This window comes from Rousettus aegyptiacus, unplaced genomic scaffold (genome assembly GCF_014176215.1).
Source record: "Rousettus aegyptiacus isolate mRouAeg1 unplaced genomic scaffold, mRouAeg1.p scaffold_m13_p_2, whole genome shotgun sequence".
Taxonomy (NCBI): Eukaryota; Metazoa; Chordata; class Mammalia; order Chiroptera; family Pteropodidae; genus Rousettus; species Rousettus aegyptiacus.
In genome coordinates, this window is record NW_023416295.1 from 139858810 (window position 1) to 139880276 (window position 21467).

The following is a 21467-nucleotide window of genomic DNA, read 5'->3' on the forward strand; positions in this document are numbered from 1 at the left end:
GACAATACCAATGGGGGATTGTCTCCAGTTGAGAACTATTGATCTAGAATAAGCATCATCAATTAGATTAAAAGTACATAATGGATCTTGAAGCCTCAGCAGCCTCACCATTCATTACTTGTAAGGGATTTGCAATACAGTGGGAATACAGATATCAGTGTGATAATCTCTTCCTCTGCATGGGAGTCCTCATTAGCATCCCCTTTCTCAGCCTTGGTCACCCAGACGTTCTTCAGGGTTTGGGGAAATTATAAGTAGTTTCTCTCTACCAGAGGGTAGGGAACAGTTATTATTGTCAATAAGTCAATAAGTAGTACCCCATCTATTTGGCAGCTGATCTCACAATATCAAGGTGTATAACCTCACTTCAGGGATGTTGGTCTCTTTATGGCACATATTCTAAGTTGTAAACAAAGAACATCAGAAACGAAGTGGAGGAAACATGATGGAGCAGGGATTCATTCACAAGTATTCCTGAAGGCCTGCTATGTTATGTGCCAGGCATGGGGGAGGCAGCAGTGCAAAAGACAGAAAAAAAAACAAAAACAAAAACCCAACCTGGAAGTGTAAAATAAATAGTAGGTCAGATTGTGGGAAAAAAAAAAAAAAAAGTAGGGTTGGGGAAATACGAAATGTCCAAGTTGAGGGTGGAGTTAAAATTTTAACTTCGAGGTCTAGGGAACGGCCAAAAAAGAGTGAGAACATTTTGAAAACAAAGTATACTCTATTTGTTTAATATGGTCATGCACTGCCTACTAATGATATTTCAGTTAATGAGTAACTGCACGTACAACTGTGGTCCCTTAAGGCTAAAACAGAGCTGAAAAATTCTTATCGCCTAGTGACATCTTAGCTGTCATAGCGTCATGGCACAATGCATTACTCACATGTTTGTGGGGATGTGGGTGTAAACAAACCTACTCTGTTGCTAGCTGTATAAAAGTATAGCACATACGATTATGTACAGTACATAATGCTTGATAATAATAACAAACAACTGTTACTGGTTTGTGTATTTATTACATTTTTAACATTATTTTAGAGTGTACTCTTTCTACTTACAAAACATTTGCTGGAAAATAAAATGCTTTATTGTGCCGCAGGCAGTGGCCTCATATTTCTTGTGTTTATCACGTCTCTTGATTGCCTCATTTTCTCTTGTGCTTGATTTAATCTCATGTTGTTTTGTACAGTAAGATGCTGTACAGGTTTGCAGCCTAGGAGCAATAGACTCTACCATTTAGTCTCAGGTTGTAGTACACTAAACCAGCTAGGTTTATAAATACAGTATGTGATGTTTGTACAACAATGAACTCACCTAATGATGCATTTCTCAGATTGTACCCACATTGTTAAGCAGCACATAACTATATCTGGAAATATTCTCTGTAGTTATGTAAAATTGTATCTATGAACCCATATTCAAATCAAGATAAGAAGTAAATATGTGTTTAAGTAGCAATATGTTGACTTTAATATAACTATAAACAGCAGAAGCAAGATCAAATGTTGTCTCCCTAAAGAATATGATTATTTCAGCACATGGTAGCACAGGAACGACACTGCTATAATTTATCTTAATGAACTATGAAAAACAATGAAGTAATGCGATGATACTTCTAAAAAAAGGCTTTATAAATAATGAAATTTTTGCTTCTGATCTAGGCAATTATATACAATTAAGTTATATTCACTTTTTATATCTTACCCCATTTAATCTTTGTCAACTCAGGTCTAATGAGCAAGATGGAATTTTGTATTCTGCAAATAAATGGTTTAATTAAATCACGATCAAAAATTTCCATGTTCATATTCACACATGGGGAAGAGTATGATTAAAAGAAAAGGTTATAAACTCATGAATTGGCTATTCATTTGAATCACCAATTATTTCATCTTGCTTGATAACCTTACCTCATATCACCACCAATGTAGCTAGTAGTTGAGAAAAAAAGGAAAATAGCCCATAATGTGGAAGACTCCATTTAAAATCCTTTTAAGGGTCTGTTTCACAAATCCTTAAAACATAAGAACTCTAAAAAATAACACCAGCCCTTTTATAATGCATTCTCTATAACACTTTTTTCTTTGCAAGAGCAGGAAAGACGCCAAAGTGAATATAAAAGAAACCAAACAGAAATTGATTTTCCCACAGTATAGTAATTCTACAAATGTTCATTACTGTTCTTGGCTGAATGTTCAGCATTCAATGTACATAAAAACATATTAGGAAGAAACTACACATTAAACCACAGTGGAGCTTAGTTTTATATTATGTTTTAAAAGGCCTTGCTATCATCTAAATTATAATTTTGTTCTTCTCAGTTCATTAGAAATTTATTTGTAAAAGGAAATGGTCCCTGAACAAAACAGATTCAAAGATTTTCACTATTGTAATTACTACTTGCTTGTTACTCCATTCCTGAATGGAGGGACCGTTTAATTTTAATTTCTGTGGATGACTTACTAAGAAGGCTTATTAAGCCCAGGTTCCTTAATATTGTAAAAATCATCTTCTTGCTAAGCATGCTAAGCACTGTTTTAGAATGATCTGTTTCACAGACCCTGTGACATCTAACAAGGCATAATGACTTCTGACAGTATTTCCAAACATATTCATTTGTTACACATTTACTACGCAAACAGTAAGTTAGGCCCTGTACTAAGTCAAGCATCATTCTTGAAGAGACCACACACAGTCCCCTTAAGGGGACATGTAGCCAATTTCTGCAACATAAAAAGAACTGTGACAGAAAAATGTATAATGTATTTTAGGAGCAGAGCAAATACTCAACTCTGTTTGAGAAGGTTCACAAAGTAAGTTTTCTCCTAAACAAATAAATGCACACAATTCCTCTCATTGGTAGCTTAAAACTCTTTCTTAGTGGTCATCATTCTTCTGGGTAGCCTTCGCTGATAAACAAAGTACCCAACCTGTTCAAAAAACCCTGATCAGTGTACCTTGTGGCTTTGGACTTGCGGCTGAGTGTTTCGCTGGCGTTTTTCCATTTATTCCCTGAGCCTCTTCATCAGATACATTCTGATCAACCAGTGTGGTTGTGCTGCTTTTCAGAGACGTTGGAACTCTAGTGATCTTTGGACAAGTACTGCTACCTGGAAAAGTTCAAGAAGAAAGGTCAGGTAAATGCAGATGTGAAGCATAACTACGTCTTGTGACTTTAAATTTCTTCTAACTTCATAAAGCAAAAACAATCAGTTACAAAACTAAGCACAAAAATTCTTTTCTCATGTGTGCTGGCATTGACAAAGAGTTTTCCTGGGAAAGATCTCATTCCGTGTGCTTGAGAAACCTTATGATGCAGGCATACTGAGAGACTGCTACGTGAGTGCACGTGCACGTGCGCACATACACACATACAAACACTCCCTTCCTTGCAGGGCCACAGAAAGGGCAGAAGGCAGCGGCTATGATGCAGACCAAGCAGGCTAAGGAGAGGACCAGAGGGCCTCAGCACTAATCTGTTAGAAACATTCCTTTCCAGCATTCAGTCAGTGAGCAACTCAAAAGAACAAAGCAGGAAAGCACTAACGTGACAGCTGACCTAAAGACTCTATGAGAATAGCTCTATTAGTAAGGAATCACTAGCTTACTCAGATTCCACATCAATATATATAAAGGAATATCTACATTTTGTAAAAGAAAAAGAAAAAAATCATGAGATTACATGAATAACACTTGCACATATTTACAACTCAAAGCTCCCAAATATGCTTCAAAACACTACAATACATCATGACAGATAAATGGAGAATAGGTCTATTTTTTGTTTCTGACATAAGTTAAATGTTGAATTTCAGAGACTTTTTAAGGCATCATATGTCAATGTTTTCTCTTTATATGCATACTAAATTTCCATTTCTTCTAGTTGACATGGTGATATTAACAACAGATTTGACCTAGCTTAGGAGAAAATAAAATTTCTACCACTAAATAAAAGCATGCCATTTAAGAAACTATGATTTGCTTAAGAAACAAAGAGTTTCATTTTCACAGAATTCACATATCTGTAAAAAGAACTATTAGAGATAAAATGCCTTTATTATTCAAAACAAGAAAAGCTAATAAAACCCAATCAATTAGTCTATTAACTAAAACAATTAATTCCCTTTTAGTTCAATTGATTATTAAGTAATATTGATTAAACACCACACTACTACTCTATTTTCTGGGCTCTCCATAAAATTTGTCTTGGTAAAATAAATTTGAAAAGATATTAACAGTTTCAAATATTGTCTAAGAAGTTATTAGAGACACAGTGCTAAAACAAATGAAATACATGACACCATTCTGCTAAAATAGGCTGTCAGCTGGAGTAAGCATTATTTTGCCAAAATCTTGGCAAAGACTTATGGAAGATTATTTGACAGGATATTATTAAAATTATAAACAGAAGAAAAATAAGTTCAAATCTTTAAATGTGTGATTATTATCTTCTTTCTTGGAAAAAAAAATGTGTAAATTGGGCAAAATACATCCCTAAAATCTACTTTATATTATCACCCACTTAAAGCCTTTTAGGGGCATGAGAGTGTTTGCACCACAGTGATCCTAGCAATGGTTTAGTAATCCTACAAGCCACCTGCTGGGGTCTAGTGAAGGACAGCCTTGGGCCAGAAACAGTGAAAAACCACAGCCCAACTACAAGTCAGAGGCCCTCTCCTGTGACTATAAAAAATGAGACACTGTGAAAGCAAGAAAGTAGCTTTAGAGGCAATTTAAAGCAGTAAAACTCTAAAAAATCCACAGCTAATAGGTTAGATGAGGAAATAAATTATTAAATTGAACCTTAAAAAACAGATCGCTGTTGCTATTAAAAGATGAAACTACTTTAATAACTAGCCGATTTAGAAACAAAGCATGTCTTAAATTAATAACAATTTGAAATTGAAAACTAGGTACTTAATTTCTGTAGAGCAAACTGTCAAGTAATGGTGGGCTTTACAAGTGTCATCTATTAGTGAATATCTCACACTAATGTGCTGAAAAGCCTTCAGTAAAAGGTCAACTATAAATCCATTTTCTTATAAATCCATTAAAGTCACAATTACAAATCTTTTGCTCATAACAATAAGTCTATAGCCAGAATCTTAATTTCAGATCATTGTTTAAAATCAGTCTCCAAACTTTAGCCACTATCACAAAGCATGAAAATAGGGTAAAAGACAGAAAACACATTCTTAAAGGTTTTTTTTTTTTTAAAGTGATGACAAATATGTTCAACAGAGACTATATATGGCTATAAAGCTAAAAATATTCACTATCTGACCTTTTATAGGAAAAGTTAGCTGAACACTGGTCTAGGCCAAACACATCAAGATAAAGGAAGTTTGCCTAAAAGATGCACCGTTTCATTAAATACTTCATCTTCTAACAGCTTAAATACTAGCAATAAAAAGTTAAACTTCTTTTTGCTTGTTTACGACTGACGCAGGCTACTCACATTTGGAGACAATCCTTTTTTGGGTGCCAGTTGCAAAACAGGGAATTGAAACCAAAATTGTATCCAGATGATCCACCCATTCAAGAAAATTTATATTAAATGTAGAGACTTGCAGATTACAATTTACCAAGAAAAACCAGGAGTGATTAAACAGTTATCTTGGACACAGATATGACCAGTCATATTATGTTCACATTGGGGAAGGAGTCTTAATTATATACTGTCTTTTCTTGAGAATTGGTAATCTTTTCAGCCACGGGTCCTAATCATTTTGAATTCCTCTGTCTTGGGGTACCTCACTTATGCTTTCTGGGTCTTAACTCCTAAAAGGAATGTCTAGACATATGCTAACCGTAGGGGCTCCTCAGATATTCTAAAATACTCTCAAATAATTCAACCTCACCTTTGACTGCATAAGGCTCCCTGTTCCAACTGGAGAGGATGCCCCTATGGCTTAACTTTTATTTATCTGTCTTCTTTTGCAGGACACTTATAAGTGGAAGATAAAACCTAACTGGTTTAGGGTGATTTTGTTTCCTATTTGCAAAACTTTAATGGTGGGCTGTTATGTTTCACCAAATCATCATTGAATCGCTCTTTCACATTTTAAAGTTGAAATTATACTTTGGGCATCCATTCCAAAGCAAGGCCCACTCAGTTCTCTGATTCTTCAAGCCTGATCTCTTGCCATGGTATCCAGGACCTCAGATCACATCTTTATGTCCATACTGCCTCACTCATTCATAACTTCTCTCCCACCTGCACCAAGTCTCTAGCCCAGAAGATCTCAATGGACTCCACTCCTTGGGACAAGGGGATCTCTTGTATTTAAGAGGACACAAGTAGTTTTCTAGGGGAAATAATCTTTCCAGTAGTACATTGTTCAGAAGTAAAGAGATACCTTAAAAAAAAAATAAAACAACTCTATTCTGAAATAATTTTAAAATTACAGAAGAGCTACACTCACGTTCCAGAATTTAGCATCTTAAAAAACTAAGGTATATGTATCGAAACTAAGAATTTAATATTTATACAATACTAGACCACTGATTTCATTCAGATGTCACCAATTTTTCCACAAACATCTTTTTTCTGCTACAGGATCTAATCCAAGACATCATGCTGCACTTAGTTTTTATTGTCTCAGTATACTCCAATCTGTGAGTCACTCAGTTTTTGTTCGTCTTGCACGACCTTGGCACTTTTAAAGGTCAAGCATTTTGTAGAATATCCCTCAAACTGGGCATATATGTGCAATGAAATATTATTCAACCTTAAGGAAGAAAGAAATTCTGATGAATGCTACAACATGGTTGACCTCAAGGCTATGATGCTAAGTGAAACAAGCCAGTTAAAAAAATAAAAATACTGTATAATTCTACTTATATGAGGTACATAGGGTAGTCAAAATCAGAGACAAAAGTAGGATGGTGGTTGCCAGAGACTGGAGGGATGTGAGAATGGGAAGTTATTGTTTAATGGGTACAGAGTTTCAGCTTTGCAAGATGAAGAGTTCTGTGGATGACGGTTGTCATGACAGCACAGCAATGTGAATGTACTTAATGCCGATGAACTATACACTTAAAATGGTTAAGATGTTCAATTTGCTATGCATTTTTAACATAATTAAATTTTTAAAATTACACAAGTATCTCTACTAGTACGTCTAAGAGCTATTGCACACTCGACATATCCAAATCTAAGTCCCTCATCTCCCAACTCTCACCCAAACCAACTACCTTCACAGTCTTCTCCATCTTAGTTAATGGCAATTTCATCTATGCTTAGGGTGACAAGCATCCTCAAGGCCTCTCTTTTTCTCTCATACTCCACATCCTATCCATCAAGAAATTCTGTTCACTCTACCATCTAACACCACCTCCACTGCTATTATTCTGGCATAAATGACCACAATCTTTAACTGGATCTTAGCAAGACTCTCCACCTGGTCTCCCTGTTCCTACCCTTGTCCCCGGTACAGTCCATATTTTCAACCAGGACCAGAGAGATCCATTTTATAACCCAAGTCAGATCATGTCACTCTCGTGCTTAAAATCTTCCAATAGCTTTATATTTCACTCAGTGAAAACTCAGCTCTTTCACAGTGGCTGCAGGCTCTGCGTGACCTGGTCTTAGTCCTCTGACCAATGATCTCAGTGCTGGTGTTGCCCCCATTGCTCACTTCACTCAACCACACTGGTCTCCTTGATAATCCTCAAATGGGCCACACACGCCATAGGGCCTTTGGTCTAGCTACTGTCAATATGAGCTACCCTGCCAGCTCTATCTAGTGTAAGTGCTACTCATCATATTTTACAAATTTTTTTTTCCCCAAAGCAGTTATCACTGTCTAACAGGCTACATTATTTTGTTTGGTGTTTATTGTCTGTCTCCTCTGGCTAGAATGTAGGCTCTGAGGAGACAATGATCTTTGTTTTCTGATGTACCCCAGTGGCATTACCTGTCATATAGTAGGTAGATGCTCAATAAATATTTGTTGAACAAATGAATCCTAGGTACCTGAGGCGAGTTCCTCTTCATTTGTCTTCATTCTTGGTTGCTATTGCATGAGAAATTTTTTCTAAATTCCAACAATAACAAAATATGTAGCTATTTTAGAGCTCATTCTATATAAAATTCCAAACATTTCCATTCTTATCTAAATTTTGAAACATTCAAGGTTATTTCTACACAAATTCTAAATATCTAGAAAAAAACTTGTACCGAAGTAATCTTCCTTACAACCCAGCAGATTTCTAGACATCTGGAATGATGGGATCCAGATGTTTGTCTTGATAAAAACAGCAGCAGCCAAAAATCCCAGCAACTGAAATGTTAACATTTATTATAATCTGTAATTTTATTTACAGTTACTAGAGTCACTAACTAAAATGCACTAAAGGCTGCCAATGTTTCAGATTCATCCTCTGAGTCTACCTAAAATTATGGAATGTTAAACTGTCAGGAAAAGCAAATTGCTGGAGGTCTTTAAAGTTCAAAAGCAATATGAAATCAAAATAAGCCTTAAAGGTAGGAAACTACAGATATTTAACATTTTTAAAGGTTCCACAACTGAATGGCACCAATAAAATGCATAAGAAGGTAACTGTTACTATTATATCACTCTTAAGCAAATGCAATGTGTATGTATGCAATGAGATAAAAGAAATGTGCAGCCTCTAAAAACACAAAAATAATTTGTTTTCAAACTAAAAATATTGCTTTTCCTTGAAATATGAAACATGCTCCATGATTATTTACTGAATGAAATTTTTTTTGCTACCCAGAAAAGATGAAAAGAATACCAATACAATTTCTAAAGAATGCTTATGTTTGTGGTCCCTTAAAAGTTTGAATTCTATTGGTTAAACTGAACCACCTTTCACTAAACTTGTCAGACTTCCAATTTTGAGCAGGTGCTCACAGATGAGATCGATGGCCATAATGCCTGTTATGTCAGAGACTACATATATCACTACCATTTGAACATTGGCTCTAGGGGTCCGAACCTCTGCTCTTCACTATCAGGGTGACCATTTGTTACGTATCATGAATCCCTGCATAGAAAGTTATTAAAAGTGTACTTTCCATGATGACATCTGGATTGGTGCTGGGACTGGCTTGTTCAATGTGTTCTGCTGTGCCTTGGTTTGGTGTTATTTTAGTTAGAGACTGAACTCCCTCCAGAATACCCAAGTTGGGAAGGGAACTGGAGGTAGCCTTCCCACCCCCAACCATGCACACTAACAGAGGTTCCCCTTTTGGCTACATTCAGCTAAGAATGTTAGTCAAGATTACAAAAAGTTCTTACTATTAAAAGCACAAAAATTACTCTGTATATGCAGCCATGGCTAGAGCGGAAGGTGGGAGTTGAGAAAAACCACAAACAATTACATGTGTTTCTCTTTGTTTACTTGTAAAGGGTAGCTCTAGTTGACATCTTTGAGTTGGAGTTTCATAGCTTGCTGTGCTTTATCTGATACATTGTTTCTAACTTATAGCAACACCCATTTTCTTAGTTCCTTCTACTGATAAGCATAACTGAGTAGGAGAAATTGGAAACACTCTGTGTTACTGTGGTACCAGTGACGAGAAATGTTTCTGAGAAGCTGCCTATTCATACAATCAAATAACTGCTGAGTTTTGAAGCCATCACACTTTTGCCAGAACCTAAAATTCTTCATGAGTTTTAAGCTTTGATATTAATGAATATACCACAAAGATCTCTAAGTATGTTACTGTGCACACGGACCTGATAACTAATGTTAGATTTCCCTGATATGATCATCTGTATCAAAAGGGCAGCTCAGATGCTATGCGCATGCACACCTACACAGCTTTCCTTGATCTCCAGAAGCACGGTATCTGGCTGTTTCTATGCTAACTGTCCTAGTTATTGTATATTATTAAGTACTAAATATACCCTTACAGCAATTTAAACATTCTTCAGTGCACCTCAGTTATATAACTATCATTTTATTTGCCTAGGTTCAAATCCTGGCTTTTCCATTTACTAGCTGGGTGCTCGACTGACATTCCATTATTTATATGTGTATGGCCTGGTCCATCAATCATGAATCTCATTTTCACTAAAGGTGACAATAATGTTAGTAATAACAAAATGATGTCTGACATTGGGAGAATTTACTGAAGTTTAATCCCAAATGATTTAATCATATTGTTCACCCTTTACACCATGACTGTAAATGTGTGTCTTAGAATCAAGAAACTTTTTTCATTTTTCCTCCATTTGACATTTCTTCATTTGATATTAATCACAATTGCTCGTTTTGACAATGAGTCATTTTCAGAAAAGAAAATTTAAATGTCTATGACCTCTTAAAGAAACTCAGTATTTAATTTTAAGAGCTCTCATCTTTATACTTCTCCAAAGTACACACTGTCCTGGAAGGACTGAGAATAACTAATAATCAACTGCAAAGAGAGTAATAAAACCAAACATCTACTTTATTCCATTGTTTTTGTTGTTGTTGTTCCTATTTAAATGTGTTGAGTGATAACTCTTTAATTAAAAGTGCCAGGTACTCTAATTATTGGGGACAGGAGGACAAATAAGACATAATCCTCACCCTCATGTAATTCATGGTTTAAAGAGGGAATGAGATGTACAGTTCCATAGGTATCTGGAACACCCACCTACCCCTCCCACCACCACTCCTTGCTAACTGTGGTTAGAAGCAACTGTACCAGGGTAAGAACCTGCAATGCGGCAATGGCTAAAGGTAACAAGGAGAAACGGCTATGGAACATACTGAGGGGAAAATGGGTAGGGGACTGGCTGAGGGAGGGATAGAAAGTAATAAAGGATGATGCTTACTTAGGCACCTGACTAACGTGACATGGAAATGTGCCTTATCTTTAAGAATGCAAGAACAGTTTTGTATATGGTAGTTTCAGGAGCCTGTGAGATTGTCTAGAATGAACGATTTGCCATGCTATTCATTAGGTTCGGCCATCCCTAAACACTCTATCAGCTCCATTTTTCAATCACATTATTCAAAGTTTTCAGATATATTCCCTTTGATATTATCTTTACAATATCAGTCCATTGCCTTTTAATGGAGGATGGAAAAGCCTATTTGCCTGATGCAGAGCCAATTGTACAGAGGCTCTGAATTTTGGGGGGGAGCAGGGGAGAGGAGAGGAGGCCGTCTTAGTAATTATGGATTAAATTACCTCCATTTCTTCCTGTAAGAACTGATATCCTTAATTTTACTAATAGTAGTAACAAATATCAGTTAAATGATTAGGCTGGAGGGAGAAAAAAGCACTAAGATCCTGAAGAACAGTTTTTGGGTGCTAGCTGGTTCCTTCAGGACTACGAGGGGTTCAGAGCAGCCCATTAAAGAGCCCAGGTGAAAAGCCAGTCACACACTTTCACGACCTTCACAGCCCACGCCACAGGCCCTAGGGAAACTTCTGCCAAAGCGTGTTCTGCGAAACAGGACTACTAGCAATAGGATCGCACATCTTCCCCATCCACCTTCCCCACCACAAACGATCATGATTCTATATGAAAGATGTAACTTGCTAAATTTACAGTTTCATCTTCTATATTCAAGACGCCAGTGAGCATATTAGAGGCTGTGAAAAGCCCTGTAAGTAGAAAAACCTATTTAACTTTGAACTCAGTGTGTGGCCAGGAAACATTTCCACTGTGGATCAAGTACAACTCAGTATCTCGTGAAGCTAGTGTGTCTTGGAACACATTTTGGGAAAAGACACCCCTGGGGACTCCTTCCCATGTCCTGTCAGCTATTGCTTTGGCTGTTTCCCACACGTCCCCATTTCCATTACTGGCATCTCGCTCCTGACTTTTCCGATAACCACCTTGGCTGCCCTCGTGACCCTGGCTCTCAAAACTCTGACCTGCCCTTGGATTTTGGACATGACCCTGCTGCACCCAGTTTTGAGGCTTCGCAATCCCACAATGCACTGGCCACAAAAGCTGCACCAGGGGCAGGCCCAGAACGCTTGGGTTCCACTTGTGAAGCCTAAAACTAAAATAGCCTTCAGCTTAAAAAGTCAGGTGAAATCGCGTTCTATAATTCTGCCAGTCCACTGTCTCTCTGTTCTCTCTACCTTCCTCCTCCTCTTAGCTGCAAATCCTAGCAGCCTAGCAGACTTGGAGGCATACAACTCAGTAACACAGAAAAATCTCCAAAGGGACTTCTTAAAGTGGTTATAAAATGAAATGTGAAGTATTATAAATAATTAACAATGCAGAGAAGAGTCATGTGTAGGATAAAGCAGGCAGTTTTATTTCATTAAGACAAGTATTTTAAGAATGTATGTATTTGCTCCCTTTTGCCAAGGACTCCATTGACCACTTCAAGTATTATAGTGACCTTAAATCCAAATGAATTGAAATAATGTTTTAAGAAATTAAACACCCTAAATGTAAAAGCACATCACTGGCCTTTCATTCTGCAGAGTCACAGACATAACTGTTCTTTGCTCTGTGACCTCTGTGGGTTTAAACCCCAAGATCAGGCAAAAAAAAAAAAAAATTACTTTATTTGATAAGGTGTTTGACTTCTTTCTGAAGACTTATATACCCATATACCAACAGGACATCAGAACAGGGAAAAACAACTCATTTTCAAAATCACCTTAACAGATTTGTTCTATAGACACCAAGAAAAGTTTGTATAAACACAGTGCAGTGCAAGCTTCAGAGAGGGATACACAGACACTAAGAGACATGTTCTTGAGTAACATATACCCAAAAATATTTATCCCGAACGTCCCCAAAATATTGATAATTATAACTTGGGATTCCACAGTGCTGCAAAACTTACAGTTAACAACAAATTTGCTTGCAAACACTACTAATGTTCTTATTACTATTAGTAATAACGGTAGTAATGACATTTGTTTATTCTGTGCCAAGCATGTAACTATTTGCTCTTCTCAAGAATCCTATGAGATAAAGTAAGGCAAGCGTTTTTATGTTCATTGTAAAGATAAGTAAACCGAGTGGTGTTAAGTGATGAGGCTGGTGTTTGATGTCACATATATATATATATAGTTCATATGTATCTCTGGACAGGGACTCTAACTCATAATCCTTTGGCTTTCACTCAGCAGGTAACCAAGTAATTAGAATATTACAGCTATTTGCCCTGACCTTATGCCTCTATTTCAGCCAATACTAAGCAGCCCAAAGCTTCAAAATACCCAAGACCACACACACACACACACAATTTAAGAAATATGGGAGAAGGATGTGAATCTGGATTTGGGGTAACTAAGCAGATCAAGGCAGAGTTCCAGACTTCCTTGCCTCTTCTCAGCTATCAATCTCCTTGCTTGCTCTTCGTTCTTCAGATTTCTGATCTCCTTGCTCTACTGAGGCCAATAGGGCCTCTCCATTACAGACTCTTACACATTCTTTCTAGAAACTAATGGGCATGCTCCCTTAGGTTCACTCCATGCTTAGTCTGGTCTTAGCTCTGCACATGGCTGTTGATTCTGCTCAGCTTGACCCAGACCTCTTCAAGAAGAGGTCAGAAAAGACCTCATGAGGTACTTTCACATAGATCATACCACATCTCACCTTCAGCATCCACAGGACAGCTATCTGCAAATTATAGTTGAGGAAAGTAAGGCTGGTAAATAGGGGCAAAGCCAAGAGTCACACCATGGCTTTTGATTCCAAGTTCAATGATTTTTTCCACTACAACTGTTGTCAGGCCCACTGTGTTTTGCACTGGAAATGGGCTTGTGATCTGGAGCTGTACTTCCAGTACCTCTAGAGCTGTGAGGACCGATCAGTATTTGCTGTTTCGCCAAAGACTCCACTCACTATGTACAAGCACAATGGTGATCTTAAACCTAAATCAATTGAAGTATTGTTTCAAGAGACTACAAATACTCTTTCCATCATTAACAAAACCCTAGTCACAAACACGAGTTTAAGAAATACTTCTGAGTTTTTAAATAAAGGCTTAGAATCTGCTCTAGGAAATTAGGACAATAATAAATGTCCTCAAAGCAAATTAAATCTCTATTCGCTTCAAGAGCTCTACCAAATCCAGCAATTACAACCTGCTGCAGACCTCTAAGAACCAAGGTGCATTTCTTCTCCATGGCTGAAATATATGCTGACTTTTCCCCCTATTGAAAGACTAGTTATAACGGTGGGCTGGAGATAAGAGAAGAAAGGTTAAGAGTTGTACGAATGCATTAATTCAACAAGCATTTATTTAGCACCTTACAAGGATCACTGACAGGATCAGTAAGTGCCAGGTACTGTGTAGGATCAGTTAGAGCCTAACTCTGCTATCAAGTACTAAGATTAAAATGTTCCTCAATCAGAGGACTGCAAACTACAGCCCAGGAAACCCTCTGTGGAAAGATTAAAATATACCTGAATTGGACGTCTGCAACCCACAGCTTGCAGGCCAAATTTGGTCCACCTCTTACTTTTGTCAATAAAATTGTATTGGAATACAGCCAATACAATTTACATATTGTGTATGATGCTTTTCACTAAATTGGCAGAGCTGAGTCGTTGAAACAGAAACCATATGGCCCACAAAACCTAAAATATTTATAATCTGGCCCTTTACAGAAACGGTGTGCAGAACTTGACCTAAATAATCAAGGCAACGAACCACGGATTAGTGCCAGAAGTGCTATAACACTATCCTTGTATCACTATATAGTAATATATTAGTACTATAATTTTCCAGAACCAGTCCTGGTTCTGCCCCTAGTTAGCAATGTGACCTTTGGCAAGCAGAAATCTCTAGGTCTCAGGGAACTCATTGGCAACATCATGGCACAGCTAATCGCGCACTTCTGGGCTTACAGCTTACAGTGTATTTGTTAAATTAACAGTTTTATAGGGCATGATCTTTAGTTTCTTATTGGTTTAAATCCCACATGCCTAGTGTGCTATTTATTCAGTTCTCTTCCTAATATTTTTACAAAAATTATCTTTCCCAGCTATCTACTGCATGTGAACCAGAGTCAACGAGTCATGCTTCTTGGTCAGTGGTTCTCAACCATCAATCACCTATGGAGCTTTAAAAAAGAAAACTACACTACCTGGGGCTGTATCCCAAACCAATGAAATCACAATCTCTAGGGGATGGGGCCCAGGTATCACTGTGTTTTAAAGCTTCCCAGGCGATTCCAATGTGCAGTCAAGGTTGAGAACCACCATTCTTGGTGTCATGTTAACAGGCTTGGAACAGATCAGTATTTGCAGTGGAAGTTGTATGAGATAAATTCTGTAATTTTAAACTGTTAAGGTTCCAGCAAAATTATATCCTAAAATGGGGATACTATGATGACTTAATAAAATTTTAATAGACATGATTTAGGTTCACAGCATCAACTGACTCCTGTTTAAATCACAGACAATACTTATATGTCAAGCATGAGGCCCTCCTCACCATGTGGTAGGCAAAGTATGAATCTCTGATTTTAGAATCCTCTTCTAAAAATAACCTAGACATCCTCTGGTTTATATGAAAAGCTACCAATTAGGAACCTTGATAGTTCAAAATAGGGAGACTGTTACTGACTGATGGAGTATAAGGATGAAAAGCTCTGAAATGAAAGAAGAGACTTCTGAAACAATAAAATTTAAAAATGTTATTGACTCCATAAACTCTGAAATAAAAACAGATGTAAGAAAAGAACTTGAAGGGCAAAAGATAGTTTTTTTTTCCTAAGAGCCGTAGCCAACTCATTCACTCAAGATGTCTGGTTTATAAATTAACAGAATCTTGGCTTTTTCTCTTCCTCCTACCCACTGCCAAACTATTTTCCATTTATTCACAATAAATTTATCCACAGACCCAGAATGGAGAAAATCAAACTGGCCAATGTTTCATAAGGTTGAAAAAGGATATTGCTAAAACCAAGCAATTGTTTTTAATTGTCTTAATCGCAAGCAACCCAGAACAGGCTACTGTTTCTCTTCACAAAAAGGAATATACATGCTTTTCATAAGCAAATCCTTTCTGATCCTGATTTCATTAGTTCTGTAACTACTTTTCTGTTTTATTTTTCTGAACTTGATTTATCGAAACCTGATTCCCAGCAGCTAAAACATTACAGCCTAATACTCTGTAAACTAATTTCTGTTTCTGTCTATTTAAAATTATTGGCCAATGTCCACTTCTCAGTCTACTGTCCTCCAACACTTTGTTTTGCATTTATTGACATTGTTCATTCACTGTTCAAACCTAAACTTAGTTCCATGGCAATAATGGAGAAAATGAACTGTACCAAGTAGGAAAAATTCCTTAGGGCCAGCCAGTCCTTCATCTCGAAAGCTAGTTTATTTTAACCACACCAATGTTATCACTGTAGTCCATGGCCAGACCTGCTGTGAGAAGAAAGGCTATGCTTATCTGGGAAGCACATTTTTTTTTCCCTAGGAGAAAATAGTAAAAATAGATTAGTAAAACTATAGGTTGAAAGGACAAAGTTACGACATGACCATTTACTTCCTTTGTGAAAATGAGGAAGTTATTTAACTTCCTCCTAAGAGAAATTTTTACTGCTCTAGTGTCATTGCTTAGGTACAGGTCACAGGTAGGTGGATGTGGCTTTCCAGATGCTTCTATTTGACTGGTAGCAATTTTAAAAAACATACCTGACAATATAGGTGGCTTTCTAAAAAGGGCTTGCTGATAGCCTCTATTCTTGTCCCAATATTCCTTTTTATTTTGATACTCTCTCCTTTAAGACAAACAATAATACAAATCCAATTTTCCTAAAATTTTAATATTTAACAGCTTACAAAATAAGATATTTGCTTTCTTTACTCCTTGCTGTGAAATCAGACCAGCAGGCCTCATGTTTTTTCCCTGGCTAGATTCTAGACCAGGAGCACAATAGCATTGTGTGTTCAGCTTCTAACAGTGTAAGGGATTGTTTCAGTCATACAAAACTTAAACAAATACTGCATTAGGTTATCTTTTTTTTCTTTCTGTCTGACAGAGGAAGTTAAGAAGAAAAATAAGCCAACTCATCAAAATAACCACTTTGCTAATTCTGAATTTTAAAACTGCATTATATAGTCATGTTTGGTTAGGTATAATATGATTGCTCCTACAAAAAAAATATTTATTTTATTTGTTCAACAATGAAGCCAATCTTATTACTCCCCCTCTTAAAATCCTTTAATGGAACTGCAGAACTTGCAGGAGAAAAAAAACCCCTAATTTGCATAAAGGACCCTTTGCTATCAGATATCAACCTACCTTCATATCTACCTACTCCAGCCATGCACCCCCAATGTTCTAGCTACATTCTAATATTCTCCATTCCTGGAACACATTTTTTTAAAAATTTTATTTATTTTATTTTTTTTTAGGTGAGGCAACCTATGGTTGACCTCACAGATTGCAAAGACCTTGTCAGCTTACAATCCCTAATTTTTTATTTTTTATGCCTACAGCACCTGGTCTTCCTAGATGGTCTCCCATCCAAGTACTAACTCAGCCCGACCCTGCTTAGCTTCTGAGATCAGACAGGATCGAGCTTGTTCAGCATGGCATGGCTGTAGACTCCTAGAACACATTATACTCTTATTCTGTGTCTCTATCTGTTTTTACCTATGTTGGTTCACTTCTTAGCTTGATAGTCTTTCTTTAAACACATTCCAATGTCATCTTTTTTGAGGACACTTCCTTGATTCAAAATCAGTTGCCCTTCCTTTTTTATTTCTAAACACGTATTTTTTATCTCTACTGTGACATTTGTCGTGCACATTTACTGCTTTTAGATGTTCATGGTGGAAACGGACTTAAATATCCTTGAAAACAGGAGTATTAAAGGTTTTAGAATCGAGTCCAGTAAATAGTTATATTTCCTGTTTCTCACCATGTCTTGTTACTACTCTCTTACGTCTAATAAGTTAATCTATTTTGGACTAAAAAGGTATAAGAAATATCTTCTTTGCTCAATATTCTTATTCACTATTTTGCTAATTTATACTCTAAAGTAGCAACTGTGATAGAAATCGTTCAAGGAAAATATTTATTGGGCAATGTTAAAAGAGAAGAACTGATATTCCATACATATTTGTAACTCTACCAGTTCAATCAATAGTCATTAAAGGGCTCGTATGTACAAAATCACAAAAATAATCATTTCCAAGTTGTATATTCCTTTTTACTATATACTCAAAGTAGATGTCATATTTCTAAGAAGTTGTGTGATCTAATGTGTCATTATTATTCTGATCAAATGTATTATCATATAGCAAATAACAGTTCACAAAATTTAACTGCTGGTTACAAAATTTTAAATGCAGGTCAATTTCCAATTCTCCAGATGAACTTAGAAAGAAGTTGCATGAAGTATAAATATCTAATGCTCACACTTTAATTCTCTTTGTTTGAATTGTGTTTTCTACACAATTCAAACAAGTTTTATAAGAACTCTTAAAAGGAACCATATTTATACTTCAGGAGAATGTCAAAGAGTTAAATACCTTAAACGCAGGAGAAAAAAAGTGGGGGAGTACACTCTTAATACATAGCAAAACAATTTTTAAATAATTTTTCTACATCTTCCTACAATTTTCTCCAAGCAGACAAACTGTTCCTCAAATTTCTTGGTCTAGCATGCCACAACTTCTCCCATCCATTTTCTTCTCTCCCAACAGAGCCCCCCAAATTTATAATCCAAAACTGTTTATTGAGCCCATCCATAGACTCCAGTCTCACTGCCTACCCTCCTTAGTCATAGTCCTTTATAAATGTGATCAACTCAGCTTCTCAGGCCAATGGGAAGAAACTCATTACTCAGATTCTACACAGCAAGAGAGACCAGAAACTAATAAGCAGAATATTTACTCTGTAAAAGAGAATTAAGGGGAAGAAATGGAGAACCCTATAAATATTTATAAGTTATTCCCTTCTTTTATATCCCTGTTCATTTAGCTTTAAATTTACAAACTGAAAAGGCATATGAATATTAGAAATGTATCCATTCACACACCAAATATTAATCAGGTATCCAGTATATATCAGTTACTTTTCTAGACCCTAGAGATACAGCACTGAACTGTGCAACAACAACAACAATTTACATAACGTGCTAGATGGTATAAAGTGCTATGAGGAAAATAAAGCTGAGTAAAGGAGATAGAAAGTACTGTTGGGTAAGGGGCTGCGATTATTTACAAGGAGTTCAAGGAAGCCTTCCCTGAACAGGTGACAGTTGAGTAGAGAGACATGGACAGAGTGAGGCACACAAATATTTGGAGGATTAGCGTTTCAAGCAAAGGATAAAACTACAAAATCTTAACTGGAGTGCAGATGATGTGTTCAAAGGGAAATAAGAAAGACAACGCAGATGAGACTGAGCAGGGAGCATACTTGGCACTGAGGTCAGAGAGTTAACAGGTAGGGCCTTGCGTAACACTGACAGGATTGAGGAGGCTTTTCCTTTGACAGAAACTGGAATCCACTGAAGGGGTGTGAGCAGGGGAGTGACGATTCCCTGTTTTCCGTTTTTAAAGGCGCACTGGGGCTGTTGGGTAGAGAACAGACTTCACAGCGTTAGTGGTAGATAGGAAGCTACTAAATAATCCAAGGAAAAGTTGAATGTGGCTTGAACCAGGGTAGCAGCAGTGGAGGCATGAGATATGGTCAATTTGATACCTCTTAAATCAGGATTTGTTTACAAACTGGATGTGTAAAAATATTCAATGAAGACGGAGGTGTTTGGCCTGAGCATAAGAAATAACTATTGTTATATAATGACATGGAGAAGACTGAGATCACAATGACTCGCGTTTTTATTTTTTGTTTAAAATTAATAACAAATCTCGTCTGTATTCATTTTCTAAGAGGGAGAAAGAATGGTTTTCCCCAAGTCAGGTTTTAATAATCACCATGTAGAATGACCAATTTCCATGACTAACACTATTTTTCTTCTCAAAGGTGTTTTGCTCTGCCTGCTTCAACATATGACCAACTACAGACCCTGGGTCAATCATTAACACACACACACACACACACACACACACACACACGATCTAAGCAGTGCTTAACAGGCACTGTGTTAGGGGATCAGTCAGAGAACATATTTCAATCAGGATGAAGACCTTTAAAAATATATTTCAGACCAATGAAAGTTCACTCCCTATTTTATAAAGAAGAAAAAGCACAGAGAGTAGAGACGAATATTAGAGAGTAGATCAGACAGGGGGCAGGGATGGATAAGTCTCTAAGCACCTAGGAAAAGGCCATTTTACTTTTAGGATGAATATTGATTGTTCTCATGTTTAAGGAGAGTTGGTCAAATGTAAATCTTAATCTTGGATTGCAATTTATGTTACATAGAGTTTGAATGAATACCACAGACCATGTTATCATCCCCACGAAGACTAAACGATACTTCCTATTGAGTCATTCATCATACTATTTTTCACTGTTCAGTTTTCATGTTTCTCTACAAGCACAGGTTTTAAAAAGGAAAGTTTCTCCAAGTCATTTTAAAAAAAGATAAAACTTTTACAAATAACATGAACACTAAATATGCATATTTAAGAGTTTTTCTTAGGCAACTTAGTCAATAAAACAACCCAGTACTATGTACAGGAAGTGCTACATTAATGTATTTTTAGTTTGCAAACCTTAAAAGGAACTTCTAAAGCCCACATTATTGTAGTGGTCACTCACAACAGAGTTGTCTATTATCGCAGAAAATTCTCCAGTTGTGAGCTGCCTTCTAGAGGAAATACTAGTTCTCTCCAATCATACCTAACTATTTGAGGATAGAATAAGAAGGGATAGAAGCTGTTTCAGGGATAGAGAACTTCACTGGAGAAAGAAAATACCTCTCTTTTACCACTTTAAAACTTTTCATAGAGTGCAATGGTAAACCATGGAGAGAGATCATAGAAACCCTGAACTTTATGCAAGAATGGTGGAACCCCCGAAAAAGGATTCGAGGCTTCTGCCTGGACGATGGAGAAAGCCAGGGCAGGCATAGACTGGGACACTCAATCTCTAGCAAGGGCTAGAGCCTTGGAAAAGAGCCAGCCAAGGCTATGCAGCTGCAGAGGGAACCTCAGCTTCCCGCTGTGGCACTTTGACCAACCCCACCCTTGAGATTCTGCTCGGAGTGCAAGTCCCCCCAAGGCCAAAAGAAGGAAATAGTGACACCACAAGAAAGAGCACCTTGTTAACTCTGAAGCCTGCCTGTTCGGTTTGTCTTTTTTAGCAGTGTAGACATTCTTCAGGAAGGTTTATATTGTGAAGAAACAACAGGAAAATTGTTACACATAATGAACCCATTTCATTTTTTAAAAATATTTTTAGCAGAAATTTCCTGTCATATGATTAGATTTCTACCACACAGTAGCATTTCATTTGTCTCTGATACACTGTAGAATAATGGAAGAAAAATAGTCGATTAATACCACTAACAATTTCAAATAACAAATCTATGCCAGTCTCTACAATGTTATTTAATATGGAAAAACAAGTCACACTCCTGAATTTT

The 21467-nt window shown here is 36.8% G+C and overlaps 1 protein-coding gene and 1 pseudogene across 5 annotated transcripts in view; both read right to left on the reverse strand.

The window, feature by feature from the left end:
* FGD4 (FYVE, RhoGEF and PH domain containing 4) overlaps positions 1-21467 on the reverse strand; it is a 165372-nt gene that overhangs the window by 45989 nt on the left and 97916 nt on the right. For all 5 annotated transcript variants that reach the window (XM_016131352.2, XM_016131354.2, XM_036236666.1 and 2 more), the window contains exon 2: positions 2962-3114. In XM_016131352.2, the coding sequence (XP_015986838.2) occupies positions 2962-3114 (153 nt within the window). The remainder of the gene's footprint in view (positions 1-2961; positions 3115-21467) is intronic.
* LOC118614816 lies at positions 17398-17516 on the reverse strand (annotated as a pseudogene).